General features: G+C 36.1%; 2 protein-coding genes and 1 long non-coding RNA gene across 17 annotated transcripts in view; 2 read left to right on the forward strand and 1 right to left on the reverse strand.

The window, feature by feature from the left end:
- Positions 1–8,798, reverse strand: part of LOC113495834 (calcium-dependent secretion activator) — a 34,706-nt gene extending 25,908 nt beyond the window's left edge. For 14 of the 15 annotated variants that reach the window (XM_026874808.1, XM_026874817.1, XM_026874816.1 and 11 more), the window contains exon 1: positions 3,537–3,609. In XM_026874808.1, the coding sequence (XP_026730609.1) occupies positions 3,537–3,549 (13 nt within the window). In that variant the 5' untranslated portion in view covers positions 3,550–3,609. Of the gene's footprint in view, positions 1–3,536; positions 3,622–4,040; positions 4,212–5,318; positions 5,487–6,020; positions 6,130–6,923; positions 7,018–8,264; positions 8,352–8,689 lie in introns of those variants that run through there. The other variant, XM_026874823.1, reaches the window with a different exon arrangement.
- Positions 8,799–8,940: 142 nt separating this feature from the next.
- On the forward strand, positions 8,941–12,177 carry LOC113496161. Its single transcript, XR_003400791.1, has 2 exons — positions 8,941–9,021; positions 11,533–12,177. It is a non-coding gene; the product is annotated as an uncharacterized LOC113496161 (long non-coding RNA).
- Positions 12,178–20,041: 7,864 nt separating this feature from the next.
- LOC113496143 (piggyBac transposable element-derived protein 4-like) lies at positions 20,042–22,771 on the forward strand. The gene is made up of 2 exons (XM_026875268.1): positions 20,042–21,056; positions 21,157–22,771. The coding sequence occupies exons 1-2, from the start codon at positions 21,020–21,022 to the stop codon at positions 22,689–22,691; spliced, it is 1,572 nt and encodes a 523-aa protein (XP_026731069.1). The 5' UTR covers positions 20,042–21,019; the 3' UTR covers positions 22,692–22,771.
- Positions 22,772–23,045: the final 274 nt, after the last annotated feature.

A 23,045-nucleotide genomic window follows, 5' to 3' on the forward strand; every position in this document is an offset into this window, starting at 1 on the left:
GCTCTCGGACAGCTACACAACAACAAAGCTCCGGGAGATGACGGAATAACCACTGAGCTGCTCAAGGCAGGTGGAACACCTGTCTTGACAGAGCTTGTTAAGCCTCTTCAATTCCGTCATCCATACTGGCATAACACCGGAGGCATGGAGCAGAAGCGTGGTGGTATTATTTTTCAAAAAAGGCGATAATACGCGGCTTGAAAATTACCGCCCCATTTCACTTCTGAGCCATGTGTATAAGCTGTTCTCGAGGGTTATCTCGAATCGTCTCGCCCAAAAGTTCGATGACTTCCAGCCACCGGAGCAGGCCGGGTTTCGAAAAGGCTACAGCACCGTGGACCACATACATACGCTAAGGCAAATTATACAGAAGACAGAGGAGTATAATCAACCTCTATGCCTAGCGTATGTGGACTACGAAAAAGCCTTCGACACCGTCGAGACTTGGGCTGTGATGGAATCCATGCAGAGATGTCTCGTGGACTGCCGATATGTCGAGGTGCTGAGGTGTTTGTACAAGGCCGCGACAATGACCGTTCAAGTACAAGAACAGAGCACAAAACCAATCCAATTGCGTCGAGGAGTAAGACAGGGAGACGTAATCTCTCCGAAACTGTTTACAAACGCATTGGAGGACGTTTTTTAAAACGCTTGATTGGAAAGGACGGGGATTGAACATCAACGGTCAGTACATCTCACACCTGCGATTTGCAGATGACATAGTCATCATGGCGGAATCTCTGCAGGAGTTGGAGCTGATGCTTAACGGCCTAAGCGATTCTTCGCGACGTGTGGGTCTCGGAATGAACCTAAATAAAACTAAAGTCATGTACAATGGCCTTGTTCTTCCGAGACCCGTGGTCGTAAATGGCGCTGCTCTCGAGGTTGTGCAAGAATACATATATCTTGGCCAAACCATCCAACTGGGGCGACACAACTTCGAGAAGGAAGCGAGCAGAAGAATACGTTTGGGCTGGGCAGCATTCGGGAAGCTACGTCATATCTTTGAATCGTCGATACCACAATCCCTTAAGACCAGGGTCTTTAACCAGTGCGTCCTACCCGTAATGACGTATGGAGCTGAAACGTGGACACTCACCGTGGGCCTGGTCCATAAATTCAAGGTTGCTCAGCGTGCGATGGAGAGAGCGATGCTCGGGGTATCTCTGGTGGATAAAATTCGTAACGAAGTCATCCGCCAGAGAACCAAAGTTACCGATATTGCTCGCAGAATCAGCACGCTGAAGTGGAAATGGGCCGGCCATGTCTGCAGACGGACAGACGGTCGATGGAGCAGACACGTGTTAGAGTGGAGACCACGTTTAGGCAAACGTAGTGTAGGACGTCCTGCGGCACGATGGACCGATGATTTGAAGAAGGTGGCTGGCAGCGGATGGATGCGGGCTGCCCAGGACCGGGATGGTTGGCGCTCTTTGGGGGAGGCCTACGTTCAGCAGTGGACGGCGATAGGCTGAGATGATGATATTTATAAAATCTATAATAATACCGGAGACCGACGCGACGATTAAAAAAATAATTCTCTTCAATCACATTTTCGTTCGTTTTTATCATTTTCTTAATTTTGCTACGGGTAATATTTCTTACATTTAAATTCCTAAATATATATGTATATGTAATATCTAGGTTTACACATATTCTACCAGTCAGCACACATATTCTTGTGTCTACGGAGCCAAGACCATATTAACCAATAAAATTCAATTTTGACAATTTTCAACAAGGAAACGTTCAGGATAAGTTTTGTCTATTTTTAGGTGAAGGCATCCATTAATACCTTACTTAACATCTTTATAACTAAGAATAATTACGAGAAGAATCATTATTATAACTATAACTAAATACCTATTAGTGAAAAATTTGTAGACTGCATTAAGTAGTTTGCTAGCTACTAACGACTTATGACCATTTAGACATTTCAGCAGGTTAGGGTAGGTCCGAAGAGCAAACACGATTTCAAAAACAAACTAAAGTCTTTCAAAAAAATGAATCTATAAAAAAAACATCAAAAATAATGATTCCGAAATGCTTCCTTTCAATGACCAAAAATAACTTTATCACGGTCTGTAATATACGTAGATAAAGATCACATATCTGAAATATAATTGGATATTTACAGAACATTCCCCAGAAACTCTATATTTAATCATTTATTAAATTTCTAGGAAGGCGAACAGGCTTTAGTTCAAATAAATTCGTTTGAGGTAAAATTGAACATTATACGCCATAATTTTCCTTTGAAGAAGATATCAGAACCAATTATTATTAACAATATGATTTCGTTTTATAAAGGCTTTATATTTACGGGTATAAGATAATAAATGGAAGATTTTTGCTTTGTGAATTGTTATATCCAAAGAAATTTAAACCTAAGAAAAGATAATTTCTATTGTAGATTTTATTTTGAAAACCATTGTTGGTCCTTTAAAATCAATTAATTATTCATTGAGAAACGAGGTGCACATGATATGGTACTTCAAAAGCTTTAAAACACTGATTCATTAGTTGACAGCTGTCTCAAATACTATAGTGTATATATTACTGAGGGACAGCCAAAAAAAAATGCAGTTATGACACAGCTCAGAGCAAGGTTTTCTTAAGACTAAGAAAAGATACTAAAATGAGACTTATTGAAGAAGCCTTACTGACTGAGTCGGACTAGATGCGTCAGAACGGAGGCGTATGTGACGCAACATCAGAGAGGCCTATGTCCAGCAGTGGATCGCAATAGCTGACTTGATTGATTGTTTGATTAATAGAACGAACTTCAATCTCTTGTTCTTCATTAAGGCCAATTAAAATCCAATCAAGATGAGAAGGCTCCCGTAGACCCAAGCTCTAAACATTTACATTTACATTGCAAACTCAAGCACATGAACAGTTAAGCATCACACTGCTGCATGCCTCACACCCTCACTTCAAACGGATGAACAACGAAAAGAAATTTCTTCAGAATCCAACGATAAAAAAATCTCTTGCAATAAGATTTAGATCAAGAGTAATTATTTTTATAGCATTCATTTCGTAAATGCCTATATTCTTAAACTCAAGTAAATCAATATTAGCATAGAAAGGTACTAATAAATTAAAGACTACAAGGTTTATTCAATTTCAGCTATGCTAAGACTTTTACATTATTCGACTTAGTTGTTTCATTACATAAACCGTATACATGCTCATTCTTCTAATATTCTAGATTTTCATTATCTTTACAAAGCAATAATAATATAAAATAAAATTTGATCTTATTACATAAAACAACGTCAAGAAGTTAATATCGAAGAAATTCATTTTCGTTTTCGTCGTCTTTAGCTTTACCTTCGAGAAAAGCGAACATTTTATTGAAATCATAAAAGTCTCCATCGATCTATCAGGTTTTATTTGGATCTACATCATTTTCTACATTTGACTATACTTTATTGTCTTCATCATGATCATCTTCGCTTAATTCATTATCAAGTTCGCTTTTCCCATCTATTTTAATTTTATATGATCAAGCATCAAAATATTAGACTTACCTGTACCCTTCATGATACAATCAAACTTGGCCAACCATGATGATAAAACTGTTTCTTTACTTAATCCATCAATTTCTGGAGAGACCTGTGGGATACACGTTATACATATTCGGGATTCACAGCACGGCAAAATGAATTCTAACTGCAAAAGCATTAAGTTTAAATTTGTCTTTGGTCTTCCAGCAAGGCTTCTTAAGGGATCCTGAATGCTGTTTAAAAAATACCAAAATTATTTTAATAGTTTATAATTTTTACTTTGTTACACTCCTCTGTCGGAAAGCCAATTTCATGATATTCGTGTATTCAGTCAAGGATAATGACCGTTAATACTCTTTGTTTCTTTACATCTAAGCTTCATTATCACCAAAACAAAAGTCTCAATCAAAGCAAATAAAACCATACTCCCTTTACTGAAGACAGCATTTTGATTACATTTAACAATACCCAAAAAAAATCAGCATGCAATCCCGAATTTGAGATCCATCCTAACATTCCAAACCTGACTCTCTTCTCGATGTTATTTCTGAAGACCTCTCTAAAGTCATGATGGGAACAGGCTCCTGACTTCACCATCTGTTCGACCCTCTCCGACTTGAGGAACACGTCGTGGTATGACTGAACTGCGTTTTGGAAAGCCTCATCTGCCAGGATCTGTGTTTCACCCTTGAGGAAAGCCTGGACAAATATGGATAGTGTATTAGTGTTAGTCCTATTTTGTTCATTGTGTAAAGAGCTATTGATTATCTAGCTTAAGTGTCATATCTACTATTGCTAATGACTAAGGGAATCGCTGGAATGTATGACGACGATAGGACTAACTCTCGTGACTCATAGGAGCGATATGAATTTTCCATACATTTGAGTGTGTTTTATAATACACGACTGTAAACACAAAACTAGGCTAAAAAAGCCGGAGCTAACATGTAGGAAGCTGTTTAGAAAGTTAGGTATTTTTCTATCGTTCGCAAATGTTCTCAAAAAAAGACTTTAGACATGAAATCCTCATCGTGTTATTATTTTTGTCTTCCTTTGATACCAATCTGTATATTATTTATGTTCTAAATAAATTAGTTCAAATGTAATAGAGAATTGTGCTCCGATTACAAGTATCTGTTAATGTAAGAATAAATTAATGTTAACCTTTTGTTCCTCTTGTAAAATAAACGATCATTATAATTCCTTTTGTGTTCTATTTTAATTTCAATGAAATATAAGAACCATGTTTAATTATTATGATTGTTAAAGATATATGTATGTTTTAACAGAAAAGCTTATTTAATTGCTCTATTAAAAAAAAAAATATGATGTTTTGGTTTCATTTTAATATTCCAAAAATAAATTGGAAACGATTGCTCTTATTGTGATGTCGGATTTATTTAGTAAAATATTTTAGAAATAAAAGTAGATTTTAATGATGCCTATGGAACAGTTAACCTAGAATGTGTAAAAAAATCGTTATGAATAATAAACAAAGTACGCATAACAAGAAAAAGAGGTACCTTCTGTGAGAATCATTATGAAGACATTATAAGACAGTTTATTACGCATATTTATAATAGGGAACGCTCCACTAATTTGACTCGCGAAACTACCGTCGTATTAGCTCATGTTTAGTAGCAGGTTTGGTCCGAAATTATTTTCGTGATTCCGATAAATACTCATGACTAACCCGTTGTATGATAAAACTTATAATTTAAGTCAAGTTTCTGATAACAAGAAGCTGCAAAATAAGTCAAAAAATTTTCTTAAGTAATTTATTTTAGACAAATAATGGTTGCTTACCTGAAACCGAGCCTGGATGGTCTCCAGTTGATGAGGAGTCAGCTTTGTGTGTCTCCTCGTCATGTCAGTCGGTTGTTTAGCATTGAACGGATGGGCGATACATCGAGACACAAACACGTAAAGCTGGATGCGTCGCTTTTTGTCCTCTTCTAATTTTTCGATCTTTTCCTTTGATGGAAAAATAAATGTATTAGAAAGAAATGTAGTGAGAGAATCAGCATTATCGTTAATGATTAATTTCGGTTTAGTTCCCTTCGTGATCGAGGCAAAGTAAGTATCCTATAAACATTTCAGTCATAATGCATGGTATTGTCAGGATTAAAATTCGTGAAATAACAATACTTGCTTTGCATCTATGGTTCTAAAATCACCTGGAGTTTTCCAAAATGGTGTGAGAGTTCAAAGTAAATATAAAAATAACAGATAATATTACATTATTACTTATACTTGAATTGCATTAAGATATCAGAAAGAACTGAAATTAAATTAAAGAAATATCATCAAAAAGAGGACGTTTTTAATTTGTCTGTATCATATTTCTATTATGAAACTCAGAACTTCGCACTTGATTGTTGATTATTATTCATTTATCGTGAATAGCTTTAGTCCCATAAAAATCTCAAACAAGTTTGGCTCATTAATTTTTTTATTTGAAGGCCAAAGTTCAAGTTGTTCAAAACATCAAAAGAGTAGAATATTTACCTGAGGGTCTTGGTCCTTATCAGAATGGCTGGCACCTGAGGGGCTCGGCGAAGGCGCTGGTGCCTCCCCGGAGCTCGCACTCCCAGTGGACGTCCTGCGCAAGAAAGATCTACTCGATCTATAGCATTAAGTCGCCAATGTAAGTGAAAACGTCTTTACACACCGACTACATCCAAATTGTACCTTGTCTTCCTGCTTTTTGGGCTGTTTTTAGATTGACGATACCTGGTCTGGTGTATATAGACTAATGGTTATGTTCGATTCTACTATCTAGTTTTAGCTCTATTACGATTTTATTACTTAAGCTGTCTTGTATTGCAAGCGTTACTGAAGATTTTTCTAGTATATTTTGAAAATTGTCAAGACTCTTAAATTTCTAAATCATTAGCTCTGATACTGCTGTGCAAAAACTTAATTCTATCAAGCTATGGCTCTATATCTTTTTTATAAAAAAGTATCAGTTAAGACTAAAAAATTAAACTTTTAAATTTTGCTGAAAGTGCTTCAATTATTAAGTTGTTTTTCTACCACTACGTTTCACAGTAACTTTGTCGTTGTGAGACCGTTCAGTGTGCCGTCGTAACTCCGAGAGTTACGACGGCACACTGAACGGTCTCAATTTCACCAACTTTCATTAGGCTTTTTCAAACACGAGACAAATTCTTAAGGTATAGATGTAGATATAGAGGATATTTAACCTCATTCTCATTAATTTTGTAAACAACAGAATCACCACCAAAAAACTTATACTAAATAATAAACTAAACTAACAACTAAAACTATAACTAAGGGGTTTAGGTACAGGAGAGGTTACTACTTCTAAAGTAGCATCTAGATTGTTCTAGAATGTCAGTGAATGGAAATGGGCGTGAGTTAGATCTATTGGATGGAGTTGGTACTTACGCGTGGGGCGGGGGCGCGAGCGCTGCTGCTTCCCTCTGTCTTGTTGCCGGGTGAAGGGGCGCTGCTAAAGGTGCTGTTGCTAGAGGACTTGGACCTGTGAGGACAGAACGACCAAGAAGATTAGATAAGAGCACTAGGCATCATGTCGGGGGAGAGGGATTGTCCAAAAGGGTTACCGCAGTTTCGGTACACGAAGGGCAAAGGAGGAACATGGATAGGTTTCAGTCAGTAGGAGTTTGATACTCCTTTCCGTTCAATCCAAAGTGAAAGTGATGATTTTCCATCCGAATTAAGACATCATGTATGCATGACATCATTTTTCTATCCTGTACTTTTTAAAAAGTACTCGAAAGTAAACGAATCTAAGTTATCACAAGCCTAGCCTTTTCACACATATGTTAAGATCAGCTTCCAGTCTAACCGGATGCAGCTAAGTTCCAGTGTTTTATAAGGAGCCACTGCCTATTTGAACCTTAACCTATTTCCCTAGGCAACACGATAACCAAAGACTAATCAAGATCAAAATTAGGACCGGAAGGTAATGTCTATCATTGGAAAAATAAATAAATTAAATCATAAAGGATCATTATATATTAACTGTCACTGAAGATCGCAATTACGTCCATATGTAATTCCGAGTATCAAAAAATTTGTGCAAGTCGTATTAATTCTGGCAAGAAAGAATTAAAGAATAGATGCTTTTTTAAGAAAAAAAAAAAGAATACCGCTCTCCTTTTACTGCCGTCGCAACAAGTTTCTGTATAACTTAATCCTGTCATTCCAAGCTCGCTCTAAATAGCAATCCCACTATTATAAATCTGCTTGCTTTACAGTGATGAATGAAAACAAGTTTTTCTATTAACAAAAGTATTTCATTCTTTATTTGTCTTCAAGGTTTTCATTCACAATTGCAAGTTGAAAGGGACGCTTAAATAAAATAAATGAATGAAACTTTTTGTCTGGTTCTTGGTTGAATGGAATCAGAAGTTTTGCAATGGATGGTAGTTTTACCGTCGGGTCTTGTTCATATTTCTTTACTTTCTCGTAATCTATTAGCTGGCTTTTGTTAAAATTGTTTTGCTCCTAAAAACTCCTTCTGTATCGGGGGATTTTGGGAACAGTCAAATCCCATACACGAAGAGAACCACACTCAGTCCAGGAGTGCGTGGATCACACAAATGCTTGTACTGTACGGGAATCCAACCCATAACAGGTCGTGCTCTGTGGGGATCTACTCAACTCGGCACAGACACATCTTGCATGTGATCCACATTGCATCTATCTTACCTGTATTTTAATTTATCTATATCTTTACACAGAACTTTTAAAATTGGATCTTACCTGGCAGACCAGCTGTGGACCCTCGAGGCAGTTCTGGCTTCCCTCGTACTGATGGCCTCCCACCAGCAAGGGAAGCAGGTGGCATAACTGCGAGAAAATTATTGGATTAGGTTTACTTAAGAAATATACTGAATTAGTGTATTGTTGTTCGTTGTAGAGTCGGTTGGCGATGGATAAAAAAACTTCCTTAGATTTCTAACAAATTGACTGTCTTGATTGAACTGGCCAGTTCTATTTTTTTTAAATCGTAACTAATGAATTTCATTTCAAATTTTGATCGTTATTATGTGAATCTTAATCGCAATTTGTTTTTCATCAGACTCTACTTTTTCATGATTATCCGATCCACCTTTATCCGATCTTTCTTGTTCTTACCTGTCTATACAGTTCTTTGCTAGTTTTTCCCGGTACATATTAGTTCTCACCTGGTAATTTACCGGGCTGCTTCTTGTGTTCATCCTCACTGTCTTCCTCCGAGGAGCTTGGGTCGATCATGTTGCTGCTTCTGTCAACAACGGGAAATAAAATTGTTTACTCAATGATAATTATCCTAAATTCAAAAAGGTTGGAATTACGATATTCAGTATCTAGCTGATATGAATATGTCTTTAGTCATTCTGTTTGTGTTACGGTTTTAAGTGCTAATATTTTTTGAAGTCGGATTTAATATGACGCCGAGAGGCAAGCGCCAGCTGTACTACAACGGTTTCAAGTACTCCTGCCGCAACAGATATGAGGGCAAGACGGACATACGCTGGTACTGCTCCTCACATCACTCCAAGGGGTGCCGCGCCTCCGTCAGAACTATTGAGTACAAAATAGTTTCGCTCTCAGAAATTCATAACCATGATCCAACTTTAGTGCATTGGAGTGATAAGTTTAATACGTGATTGATTACAGTAAGACTGGTACACGGACCCCGGTCATGTTTTGAATAACAATTTTCTGTATGGAAATAATAAAAATGCTAAGCAACCAATAGTCCCATACAAGTTTTGGTGAGTTGACAATAATTTTGCACCAGAAGCATACCTATTTTCGCAATTAACCGTTTATTTTTGTTCACATACTTTATTCATCAATACATTAACATTACCGGGGTCCCTTTAAGCTTGTTGTACACTAGCGCAAATTGCAAATTCAACCTTACCTCACTTACGTAAAGCATAGATTGTAAAAGACGTTCGTGTCTCTACGTATTTTTATTATTTCCCCCATCAAGAATGAATTTGCAATATTATTGTTTGTCAGGTAAACCAAAGAGTTTTTTTCTGGTTTGAATGGGGATTTTACGTAAGATCAAACACGCAGAGGGCATTTTAGCACAAAATATGACTAATAATATGTTAGTTCCTACATTTTAATCTATATTTTGGTAATAACTAAGCACGGTGATCTGTTATCTGATACTTCTTGCTTATTTTGAGGTGTTCAAAGCTAAGAGGTGGTTACGGTATGCAACTTTATAGCACACTACCACACGAACAATAATTGTTTTTAGTCATAATATTATATGAGAAGGTATCTACAGTTAGTAGCATTCGCAAACGTTCGTTAAGGGAGATGTCGTCTGGCTTGCAATTCATTGCCGGCGATGATAATCTTGATCCTAGAGTTGCGCGGCTCTTGCCACCACATCTAGTGATTGTTGCCATGTGGCTAGTGGCATGTGATAATCTAGATTAGTTGCTTATAAATAAAGCAATGGATTAAATATGATGCTAGTAAGTGCAATAATTGTTTTATAAAACGGTGAATATCATACCAAATTAAGAAGACTAAGAGTCGATATATTCAAATTCGTTGTTATTAAATTTTAATTGGGGTAAATTGATGAGAAATTATTATGGTTATGTAAAAGAATATTAAATAGATATATGTATAGAAAGTTTTACGGGCCAAGTCATCATGCTTGCATAGCGATGATTGGTTTTCAAGGCATTTCTGCCAAATTTTAAATGGTTCCTATTCTATTAAAAACCAATGGACGTACATTGAGTAAGCATTAAAATATATTGTATAACATCGGCCTATTGTTATCCCACTGCTGGGCAAAGGCCTCTTCTCGCATAGAGAAGAAAATTGTTTATTTTTATATTGAGAATTAAAAATGCAAAGCGTTTGCATATTTCATAGATAGGTACTTTAATTCTATTGCACTAGATTAGTTTGGGTGGAGTTAACAAATAGTCAGGTTTAAAAATTATATTATTGGAGACAAGTCTTACCTAAATTTAAAAAAATATATAAGTATATCTTAAATAATGGGATGGTTGGCGCTCTTTGGGGAGGCCTACGTTCAGCAGTGGACGGCAATAGGCTGAGATGATGATGATGATATCTTAAAATTGAAACTTTGTAAAAACTGCTACATAACACAGTGCACGCCAAATGTGTAATCATCGAATGATTTTCCTCAGCCGGAGCGTTTTTGTGTCAGTGATTAAAAAAAAAATCTGTTTTTGTAAGTAACACACTACAAAACATGTCTAAAACACTTGGCCGCCTACATTTTTGATGTTAATCCCATTTAAAACTAAATCTTGTGCAATTAGAAATAAAGTAGAGATTACTATGTTTTACTTGCCTTATAAGGTAAGAGCCCTTATAACAAGTGTGATAATGTTATTGTTAAGTTTATGAATAGGTACTTAATTTATGTTATTTTAATTTTTGTTTTAGTTTAAAAAAGGGATTTTATGTTTATTTTTGTTTTGTTTCGTTATTTTAGTAAAAATATTTTAAATAGATATTTTGTTTTTTTCTTCGTAAAGTAACATTGGCCATATTTCAATACTGCGGCTATGGCTGTGGTTTGCTTGTAAAATTTAGGTAATCCTTATTCTCTTTATAAAAATAGTTTCATTTTATTACTTTACCTTTAGACAGGGAAACAGTTCTACCGGACTGTAAAGAGACCTGCACCACATTAGCCAAAACACTGCTTATATTATTAGCTTGCTAAATAACTGTCTTACTTAAGTACTTATATCTAGTTTCAATATTAACTTCTTTCTTCTTTTATCATTGAAAAACAGTTATATTCTAACACTGCGTAAAAGCCTCAGTAAGGCCTATCACCTCATATTAAAGTAAGATTGTTACATTAGTGAAAAAGGCGTTTTAGGCTGCGTAGAGATTCGTCTCACTTCTACAATACAATTTTAAAGTGTAGTGGTAGGTTTTTCTGTTCATATAACTAACTTTAACTTTCCAATATAAGTAGTTTTCTTGAAATCAATATTCATCACATTTCATACTATTTCAGCTCATTTCATCACGTCCCGTCGCGGCAAGCGTATGCTAAGACTGAACAATTACAATTACTACCAAGTTCGTGCGCAGGGCTCGACCGTGCGCTGGGCATGCTCCACCCACCACCGTAGCGGCTGCAAGGCCGCCATCAAGACCGCCGAGGACATTATAATCACACTAAATGAGAATCATACACATTCCAAGAAGGAATGAATACGTTTTACTCAATCAAAGTGGTCTATCGCAGTCTTTGGCTGGACATAACCCTTCCCAATATGTTTTTACGATCGATCAATGTAAACTTTGTGCTGTCACACTATGTACGGTCGACTTTAATATAAAATACTAGTAGTGTAATTTTATTACATGTATGTGTTTAATATTTGGTAAGTCTTCACGGCCAAACGACTAGGTCAATTTCAACAAAATTTGGTAATTAACTATTTTTTTTTTGCCACGATATAAAAAGCTTTTAAAAACTGCAGGAGTCTTATGTGAGGCTGTGGTCCTAGGCCCTTTAATTTAGAAACTAGTCAGGGTTTCCTAGATAATCTCTCGTGTAAAGTCATAAAAATGTTCTAATATACTAATACTTATTTAGTATATAAATATTGTATATACCTATAGTTCTTTAGACTATGTAGCTACAATTAACCTACATTATAGACTGTAAATAATAATCATATTGTAATTGAATGTGAAAATATATTTTAAATAAAGATAAAATGTCACACTATCTTTATAATTTGATATCTATGGCATTATGGACACTCTTTAGGAGAACTTCTACATCAAATTGTCTTTAGCGTCTTGCAATGGTTCTTAAATCGAGTTGGGTAGACTATCTGACCTTACCGAATTAATTTGATTCGTATATATAAATTACTAGCGACCTGCCCCGGTTTCGCACGGGTAGACATTTATTTTTGAGCTTATTTTCCGGGGTAAAATATAGCCTATACGGATTCGGAAGAATCCCTCTAAGTAATGGTAAAAGAAATTTTGAAATCGGTCCGGGGGTTTTTTTGCCTATTCAATACAAACATAAAAAATACAAAGGTTTCCTCTTTATAATATTAGGATGGATATAGAATAACATGAAAAATATTTTTAGGTCAATTTGTATTGACACAGAAAAATAAAAAGATGCTGCAATTGAATGGATATAATTATTATTCGAGTACTCCAAAGGATACAATGAAAAAACGATGGCGGTGTTCCACGTATTGGTCGATGGGATGCCGAGCAGGCGTCATCACGATCGAGGACAAAGTAGCAGCAGTGATAGGAACTCACACACACCCCCCACCTCCTGTTACAAAGTTTAGACCTTTTAAAGATAGCTAAACGAGAAAATTATGCTAGTACTTACCTTACATACCTTAATCTATTTCTACATAATTAAATACGTATGTTACACCTAGACACACAGATCCAGCTTATGATATAAGAATTTGTCGTAAGTGGAAATCACTCCCATGACCATCAATGTGACAGTACTAACCAGACCAAAAGGCGAGTCGAAATTCATTCATGTAGTTTTTAGCCATGTTTAACAAAATTACATTAATTATTAAATTAAAGGATTATGAGAGGAAATTCTATGGCTACGCACGATGGGATAAGAATTCAAATTCAGGTTACACAGCCTATCACAATTGTTTTGCGACTTTTGCAGTTGTGTAAGCGAGACTCTGATCTACGTGTTTTAAAGCACTTTCTCGCTCCCACAACCAAGTTTGACGCAGGCTTGGGCATAGTGGGCATAGTTACTCGAGTATCTGTAATGTAACAGCCTTTGTGTGACTCAAAGGCTGGGTTTTACCATAGAGATAAGCTTTTAATTAAAGATTCGTATTGTTAAAAAAATTATTATAAAGTACAGTCCCGAGAGCCTTTAAGACATCATTATTGCAGTTGAGAATAATCGCGCCGTTGTTGTTCCTGCTTGAAACAACAAAAATACATTTGAGTTCAAATGTCTTAGTATTACAGTTCATAAAAAATAAATCTGGTAGACTGTTGTTCGAAATCCAAAAATAAAAAATGAACATTCGACGTAGGCTACTAAAGTAAGTAGCACTTTTGGAAAGCCAAAGTCGACATTGGGCAGCATCCTGGTTCGTTCACCCTTCACCGCTTCCTAAGTACGTTAGTCATGAAGAAGAAACGGCACAACAAACTCCAAAGCACAAACTGTTGGGTTGAGTTTGAACAATTGCGTACAGAACTCTTAAAGGCAACCCCTTTAAAAAAACGACTCCTTGAATTGAATCCTTGTGTGGTGGGGGATCTGACAAACGTTCAAGTCTCACGCTTTGTGCAGACTCACACACACCCAGACTCAAGACAGGCCTCAACCACTCGGCTATCCGTGCAGTCAAACATTGATTTAACAAAACAATTTACCCAATTACAGCGCAGTATATTACATCTCAGCGCGGGAAAACGTTGATTCTTAGGAACGGCTATACGTACTCCTTGGGTCCAAGCAAGACTTCCAAGCGGCGCTGGAGGTGTTCCACGCACATGCCTCGGGGGTGCCGCGCGTTCATTATCACTATCGATGAAATTATCGTGCAGATTGACGAGAACCATAACCATTCAATTATTCATATGTGAGAGCATCTCTTTTTTTAATATTTGATTTTTTCTAATGTCAGCTAGGATTTTGGGCTTAAAAGTGTTAACTTAGAACATTATTTGCTAACAGTTTTGTTTTTCAAATTTGTGTGCACGTTTCGAATTGGTGTAAAGTCTAATCCTACGTAGTTTGAAAACAGTAATATTTTGTTTTACATTCATTAGTTTTACATTACCTGTGCCTTTCTTTGTATTAATTGATGTATTAATACATAATTTATTTTCCTATAATCTGTATATAAAATCCCTAAAATATAATTTGATTATTATTTATAAGTAATGTAAAAAATGAAATAAATTGAATTTATTTAAAACGGATATTATCATGTTTATTGAGTAATTTTATTTCCGAAACGAGGTTTTGATATAATAAGACAACATTTTTACTCTTTGCTATACCTACAACCGCTCCACATATTAATCAGAACTCAAAAGGTTTTTTTCTTTTACAGTGATACCTGACTACATAGTTTCGATGCGAGGAAAACGAATAATGAAATTCAAAGGGTACACATATTGTACCACAGCGAACCACTCACATAAGACATGCTGGACTTGTTCTGCCAGCACCAGTTGCAAAGCTCTAGTCTTTACAGTAGGAAATAAGGTATTTGGAATCAGAGGCTCTCATAAACATGTATCGTAAGGGCCAAGGGACACCCACTACCTGGTCCTCACACCACTGACTTTCTAATGTGGAACTGTGGGCTAACTGTCACCTTTTAACGTCTACCGTGTATTATTGCAGTTGTTAAAGAAGGACGCTGGTCTCCGTCGTGTAATCCGCTCTCTTGCTTCCACAATTACAATAACGTAGCTTTAAGAGGTAGCATCCCACCTACTTTCATAAGCAGTACCCACTTTTGTGGCGGAAAATGCGTCACGTGACGTTAGTCCACACCGTAAACCTATAATGCGTTGATCGTGAAAGGAGGATTTTTTCATTACAATTATTGTTAAAAAAATCTGAATAATACGCGACGTGTTTACGTGAAAAGTGAAAAAACAGGATTACGTAACTTATAGTTTCGTCTCTCTCCCTCTACTAGTCTCACTTTAAGTGGTCGTGATAGGCTTCAAAGAATCTCTCTAGAAATAGTTATTAAGTAATTGTAGATTTAGGAGCAAACGCTCGTGTGTGAGTATTCTGTTTTAGCTACTAGGTTAACCGACCGCGGCGAAGCCCAAACGGCCAGTTATGTATTTATGCCATATATTACTAATTTATAAGATATCTACCAGTTTTTCTCTATCTTAGAAAGTAATTTTATACAATTTATACGTTATTCATACTGTAGATCATATTTAGACGAAAAAAAAATACAATAATATGTTTTATTTATTTTAAGGCGGAAGTTCCTGTTATTTTTTGTGATATTTGATTAGATTCGGAGGTATAATATCGTATACCCATGCATTTTGATGCATATACTCGTATTCTCATAATTAGTATTCTGTATGTAATTGTAACTATTGTTGCTGAATACATATTTTGTAAAACATTAGTTTGTTTTTGTACTGCCCTTCACCTGGTCGAATCTTTCAAATACGGTAATTTAAATCCTTTTCTTTAAAACTTACTAACTAATCAGTGACTATAACAAACTAACATAACCTAATAAAACTGACTTGCAATTTTGTTCCAGAGGACGACGATATCGGTCCCGTATTTGTCCTCTCAATGAAAGGTAAAAGGATGCTGAAATTCAACCATTATACGTACTACGCGACTTCACACGGCCCCAAGATCCGTTGGCGATGTTCCAGTCAAAACGGTTGTAAAGCCACCGTACATACGTATGAAGACCACGTGATTAATGTAAGCCAGGAACATGGACATCCACCCAAATATAGAAGAAAGTCCCGTATGCATTCACAAATGTACGAGTGAAGTTAGAATCTGGAATATTTTGGAAAGCAAACATACTGCCGTCGCCTCTTCCAGTATGTCTGATGTGGTTGTGGGAGTGAGATATCACTAGCGCGCCATTTTGCTTCTACAACTGCAGTGATATTACTTTAAGAGGATTGTTGCGCCCTGTGCTCCTAACACGAAAACTAAAGTCAGTATTCATGTATTGTAATTGAATATCTGAGTAGTATACGTACCGCGTCAATTTTTATCGTGTGTCGTGTACATGTTTCGTGCCCCATATGCGGCAAATTTTGTGTGAACAAAAGTTTTGTCCGTCATCTTGGCTCTTGTATGAATTTGAACATTAACGGAACGACGAAAGGTTAAAATTACCGTGTGCTAGAAACGGTCATGATTCTTTTGTATAAGTATTAAACAGAAAGTCTCGATACATTATCAAAATCTGATGGATTTCGCGATTCTTGACTTTAGAATGAAGGTTTGCCGCACAACCGGAGATGCAATAATGCGTCGAACATACTCATTAACAGCGCTTGAGTGACAATTTCATCTCAATTTCATCATTTTTCAATCACAATGACTGACAATTTTCCGTAAAATATTTCAGAACCCCCACAATAAGGATCATGATCATAATTTTCGTGTTAGGCGTCAGTTGCCATATAATGTGCAGTCAATTATGAAATGGTTAGCGGCTCAAAGAGTGTATGCTATGGAAATCCATTTAGAAACGTTGACTGTTATGTGAAGTTACAGACTAGATAATGAAAAGTTAGACAGAGCATAGAAGTAATATCACTAATGAATGTTAAAAACTCTTGCAAATAATTAAGTCCCGTTCTCTGACCATTTTTCTGTCCGTCTGTCAACAGGCTGTATCCCTAAAACCTTGACAGCTAGACAGACTTTTTTAAATATCACCTATTTTTGATCTCACTGTAACAAAAAATATAGTATAAAATCGAGGATTAGCAACGTTTCGTACGGTCATAAATTGAATGGTTGTTTTTTTCCAAATTTTTTCCTGAAACGGACCTTATTTTTTTGTACCCTCTCCCTACCTTTTTCTGGTCTTTGTAAAAGTAGGAACTCTGAAGTGTCATAAATCGCTAGAAAGTTACTAGTAATCAGTAATTATTTTAGAAATATAATAATTGTTAATGTATTCACCTAATGTTATACTAGTAATTAATTATCTCATGATTGTAATTAATCGAAAAAATTGTATTGTGTTGGCCAAAGTTATAACTATATTATTATATGCTTGCTTAAATGTTTTTTGTATTTGAGTCATCCCTATCATCCCAAACGACGCAATTTTAGAATTTGACAACGTGTTTTCTGATCGAAGAATTTCAAGAGTCAAAAACCAAAAAATTGGGTCAAAAGACACAGAAGATTACCTCAAGTTTATTGTCTACTTTAATTCACCAAAGTTTTGCTCACTAACCACATTAACTTTACAGGACCTGATAACTACGATAACATACTATCGCTACGCGGGAACAGGATACTCGATTGTTATGTAACTACTGGGGGAGGTGGATCTGACAGCAGCAGAAGGCAGGCGGCTGCAAGGAGGTCGTGCATACCAGAGATGACACCATCATTAAAGTTAACCATGACCACAACCATCCGCAAAAAGAAATACCCACCAAGGCAATACCCGTAACACATTTGGAACACAAAATGTTCTTGAAAAGTCAGTTTAAGGACAAATTGGGAGTGAGAAATATTATGTAGTTTATCTAGTTAATATTTTAATTTATATTTGATGCGAAGAAAGTGCTGCGAAGCGGATATTACTTGCGATTAAAGAAAATAATACAATTGAACAATAATACCTCTGATACCTCAAGAGGAACTTGGACCTATGGACTCAAACCCATGACTCCTGATTGAACCTGTCTGCTTTTAAGTTTTCTTTTTGTTATAATATTTGTATTGCATTTTAATGTCTGCTTTCTTTGGTTTATTTTTAATAGTGATTTTTTTTTATAGTAATTATGTGTTTATTGAAGTAAAACTTCTTTAGGCGCGACTATGAGGTAATTGGCCGGCATTGCAACGGAAGTCCGTTACGGCAATATCTCGTCACGTTTATGTACTAAACGCTTTTTTTTTATTTTTGATTTGTAATAAATGGTTTAAAAATATCAAATCAAAAGTTTTGGAAAAAATAGCAAAAATATTGAATTTTTACACGCACTCTTTTTTTATATTTATTTCAGTTTTTCTTTTGCACGCTTGATTATGTCTTTATAAAAATTAATATTGGTTGAGTCATGGTAACGCCAGTTCTGACACCGAATTGAAAATTCAGTAACTTCTGGGTTGAACATGATTTGAACATCTCTCTTTCCTGCTAAACGTAAACCTGGATGTGTCAGCGTATTTACGATTATTATATGAGGACTAGAATTCATTTATTGTCTTGCTTTGCCTTCTGCAGTTTAGATAGTTTTAGTGCACTTTTATTGTTACTTTATTATATTTATTGCTAATATTGCTGGTTTGGGTTATCAATAAATAAAGTATATTTAAACTCTGTTTTACTCTGTCCTAGTCTCTCTTCATTTAAGTGTGCCTTGGATTTTTGCCTTCAGATTTGGCTGGATGAGGTCACCACGCCAAACCTAGTGAGCGCGACGTACCGCGGGTTCGATCCCCACAAATGCCTAAACTAAGTCTGGGTGTCTTTGTGCACGTGACTTAATGTTTGTAAACCGCCATGACACGAGGAGTATGTTCCTTAGGTCGGGAGTCTTTTCAAAAAGAAAGAAACTTGGTCATCATCATTTAATGACTCATCATTTTCCAGACTCTCCAAGATTCGTATACTCAAAACGAGGAAGCACTCTGTTACTGTTAAATGGATATTCTTTCTATCGCCAACAAGAGTTAAATAACCAGAAGACAAGGTGGCTGTGCTCTACGAACTCCACAAAACGCTGCAGAGCTGTTATACATACGGTGGATAACGTCATAATATACGCCAAACTGGACCATGACCATGCGCCTAAAGTCAATTGGTTGGAGAAAAAACCTTTCTAATCTTCTATACCTTAAAATCGTTGTAGACAATAGCATGAATTGAATTTTAGCCGTATGATTAGCCAAATCCTTGCGACGCCAACCATTGGGCTCTACATGCTGCGGTTTTAATCTTCGCATACGAAAGTAATATTTTACAAATTCCTCATGAATATCCTAAGACTGAAAATCATTTAAAAGAAGGAAGAAAGCTCGTAAATATACCTCATAGATGGATGATTATTAAAATCAATATTTTAGTCGTGATGTTGTTGTAGATAATGCAATAATTTAAGAAAATTATTCAATAGATAATCATGTTTAACATTACATAATTAATGAATAAATGCCGTATTTATACTAAAATAATAAAGAAATAAATCTTTCCTGGTACTTTTTTGTTACTCAAATTCTTATTGCGAGCAGTGCTCTCTTGTCGCTTGTGGTACCTTACAAATATTCTTCGTCCTACTTCTCAGTAGTACTTTTCAGTATAAAGGAGGTATAAACACTTCGATGGGTCTATCGTTATGAGTCCGGTACTTCTTTATGGATTTCGATCAAAGAAATTACACTTGCACGTCCGTGGAAACTATGGTATCCAAAAGGATACGTTGTGAATATTGTCATCTAGTATTAAAATGCAGAATTAAATGGACATTATGCTTGTTGAAAATCGTTATCTATGAAATAGTGGACTTGACCAAATAATAGAGAATGATTAGTTATTTGAAAAAAAAGTTCAACTTTAGTCAACGCCCAACCGTGTTTGTCGTGTGAGTGTTTCGGAGCAGCAGCTATTATGTCGTAAGTATTTCGTTTGTTTTTACTTATTGGTGTTTAATTATTATACATCACATTAAAGTTTAGGATCTATACTATCTGATAATATTGAGATAAAGAAAGATTAACCCACGAATTCGACTTAAATTTGTACTTCAAAATATTGTTGTTACAAAAACGGTGATACCTTTGCAATTCATAACGGCTTTTTGTCTTGTTTACAATTTATATGCGTGCTGTTCAGTTGAAATATAGTGATTTGTTTCTAATAAACATACTCATATACGTTTTTAGTTAAAATAATATATTGAAATGATAGAGGATTCATAAGTAATATCAATGTGTTCTTTAGGTTTTTTCACATGGATGGTCCGGTATCCACAAACGAGAAAACTTGTTCACAATATTTGATACTGCTTGGTTTCGTCGTGTGTTTTCATATTATAATATTGTTTGTTTTTCGCAGACGATATTTAACTTTTGCCGCTCAATGAGCACGTACAAGACAACGTAATTGTAGCCGACGCCGACATACGTAAGTAAATGTTTTATTAGGTGCGTACCTCGGGATAATCTTTTAATATTGTTTCTTTGTTACAAAGGACATTCGACAATTACCTCTGTTAAATGTAGCAGATGACGAAATTCGTAAGTTAATGTCTCTGGTCAATATAGTAAATATGTTGAGTTAACCTATTGTTATAATCTTCTCTGTTTTGTTATAGAAGACCTTCTAGTAGCAGGGTTCGGTTAGTTAGCAGGCAGATTTCCCGCGTGTTGTTACACCAGATGTCGATGCTGTACCCAATTCTCCCAGTTTCTTGGATAGTGATCCAGGAATATTGAGCACAGCCATAAATAGGGCATTGATGTCCAAAACGCCCCATAAAAAGACAGACATCGACACAGCTCATTCAGATGATGATTGATCGTTTAATTAGCTGTTTTGGAAATCGCTGACGTTTCCCTTTTTGTGTATATTTCATCTGAAACTTTCATATTTCAATAAATTAAAACTTTGTTTCGTTAAGTAGATATTTTTTATTCTTTAACACCTAAGTGTAGTTCAATGGTAGTTGTTGGTTATGTTGAAACTCGTACACTGTTATTAATAGTCTAACGTTATGCTTTAGGTACGACAGTGAAGAACGAGGTCGAAATCTCAATGGCGCCCTCAACGAGCAAACACCGACCTTGCATTGGTACTCTGAATTCATTTTTTTTTAAATCAATTAATTCGTTGAATGCACGGATATGGAAGAGCGCCAAACACATTATATTATTATTATTTTTTTGTTGTAGGTATTAATTACAGGAATTTTGACCAAACTGTGGCAGACTGGAAAGACTGGATTAAACTGACTGACGACTTAAGTGACTGCGACATGGATTTAGACGACGAGGTTTGCCCATATCCCCAAACTGCTGTCCCACGAATTGCATTGACAGAACCAGCGATACACACCGACTTGACGTACCAAGATATTATTGTTTTAGAGGCTGAAGACCAACTAAATGATCTTGCTATGAGAGAATTTGTACCTCAGGACTGTTATGACTTTACTTGGACAAAGGACCGCAATATATTTAACGGAAAACGGGAGACATTTACCGGAACCCCAGGACCGACTGTGACTGTGACAGACCTGACACGTATAACTGACATATTTTATAAAATGATAGATAATGACTTCGTAGACACAATTTGTATTGAGACTAATAGATACGCCGATCGAAAAATTAAACTCCTAAAAGATCTAGGCAAATTTTTTCCAACTTCACGACTGTATCGCTGGACACCAACTAATCGGAATGAGATTTACAGTTTTTTCGCTTTGATTATTTTACAAGGTCTATATCCTCTCCCAGAAGAAGAGTCATATTTTTCATTTAATGGTTTCGGCACTATGCCATATTTCCGTAGAATTATGTCCTACAACAGATACTTACTATTAAAATCATTGATGCATTTCGTTGACAATAACGATCTTAGAGAAAATATGACTAAGCTGTCCAAAATTCAGCCAGTTAGAGAATATTTCAATGACAAATTTTCGACTTTATACTATCCTTCCCAGGAAATAGTTATAGACGAATCACTTTTAAAGTGGCATGGTAGGCTTGGATTCGCACAAAAAATTGCATCTAAGGCTGCTCAAGTCGGCGTTAAGACGTATGAGTTGTGTGATTCTTCCACTGGCTACCTTTGGAAGTTTTTTGTCTCTACTGGAAAGGACGAGAACAAGGCTGTGACTACGGTGATTGCGGATGACACCAACGCTGACGACTTAGAGGGCAGACCTAAGAAACCTGAAATGACTGACCAAATAAGCGACCGACCAACCAATGCTACCTCAAAAATAGTTTACGACCTAGTAGAGCCTCTTCTTCACCGCGGGCATACGTTGATAATGGACAATTTCTGCAATAGTCCATTATTAGCGCGATATCTAAAACGACAAAAGACCGACTGCTATGGGACACTAAGACTGAATCGGGAATTTGTTCCGGATTCATTGAAGACTGTAACAAAAACAGACATACGACAAGGTGAAGTAGTGTGTAGCTACACCCCCGATTTGTCGATATGTGTATGGCGCGATGCTAACTTAGTTAGCCTAATCTCGACATATCACCATCTTCAAATCGGAAATCGACAAAAATATAACAGACTGACTTTTAAGCCAAGCGTTGTTCTAGATTACAACAAGTCCATGGGAGGTGTGGACAGGAAAGACCAATACCTGTCTGCACAGCTTTTGGAACGTGTAAAAAACAAAATTTGGTACAACTTTTCCTTCGCTTTTTTAATACTGCTATTTTCAACAGTTTTATAATTTATAGATCTTGTAACCCAAAAATATCACACAGACAATTTAGAACAACCTTGGCTGAAGATCTACTTAAAATTCACAGCCTTATTGACTTAACAACGGAACCACGACTCTTAACAGTACGAACTGAAACGACGACTTCGACAAGACAAATAAAACCGACTTCTGCATGTAGTAGTAGTAGTGGACCAACAGTACAACACCGTCATTTCCCCGTGAGAAACGGTTTCAAGCATGGTCGCTGTTGGCTGTGCGCCCAGCGGAAAGTCACAGCGAGGACCATTTGGAAGTGTCTGGAGTGTAGCGTAAATTTATGCATTGAAGGCTGTTTTATGGAGTATCATATTTAACCGACTT

The sequence above is a fragment of the Trichoplusia ni genome, chromosome 7 (genome assembly GCF_003590095.1).
Source record: "Trichoplusia ni isolate ovarian cell line Hi5 chromosome 7, tn1, whole genome shotgun sequence".
Lineage (NCBI taxonomy): Eukaryota > Metazoa > Arthropoda > Insecta > Lepidoptera > Noctuidae > Trichoplusia > Trichoplusia ni.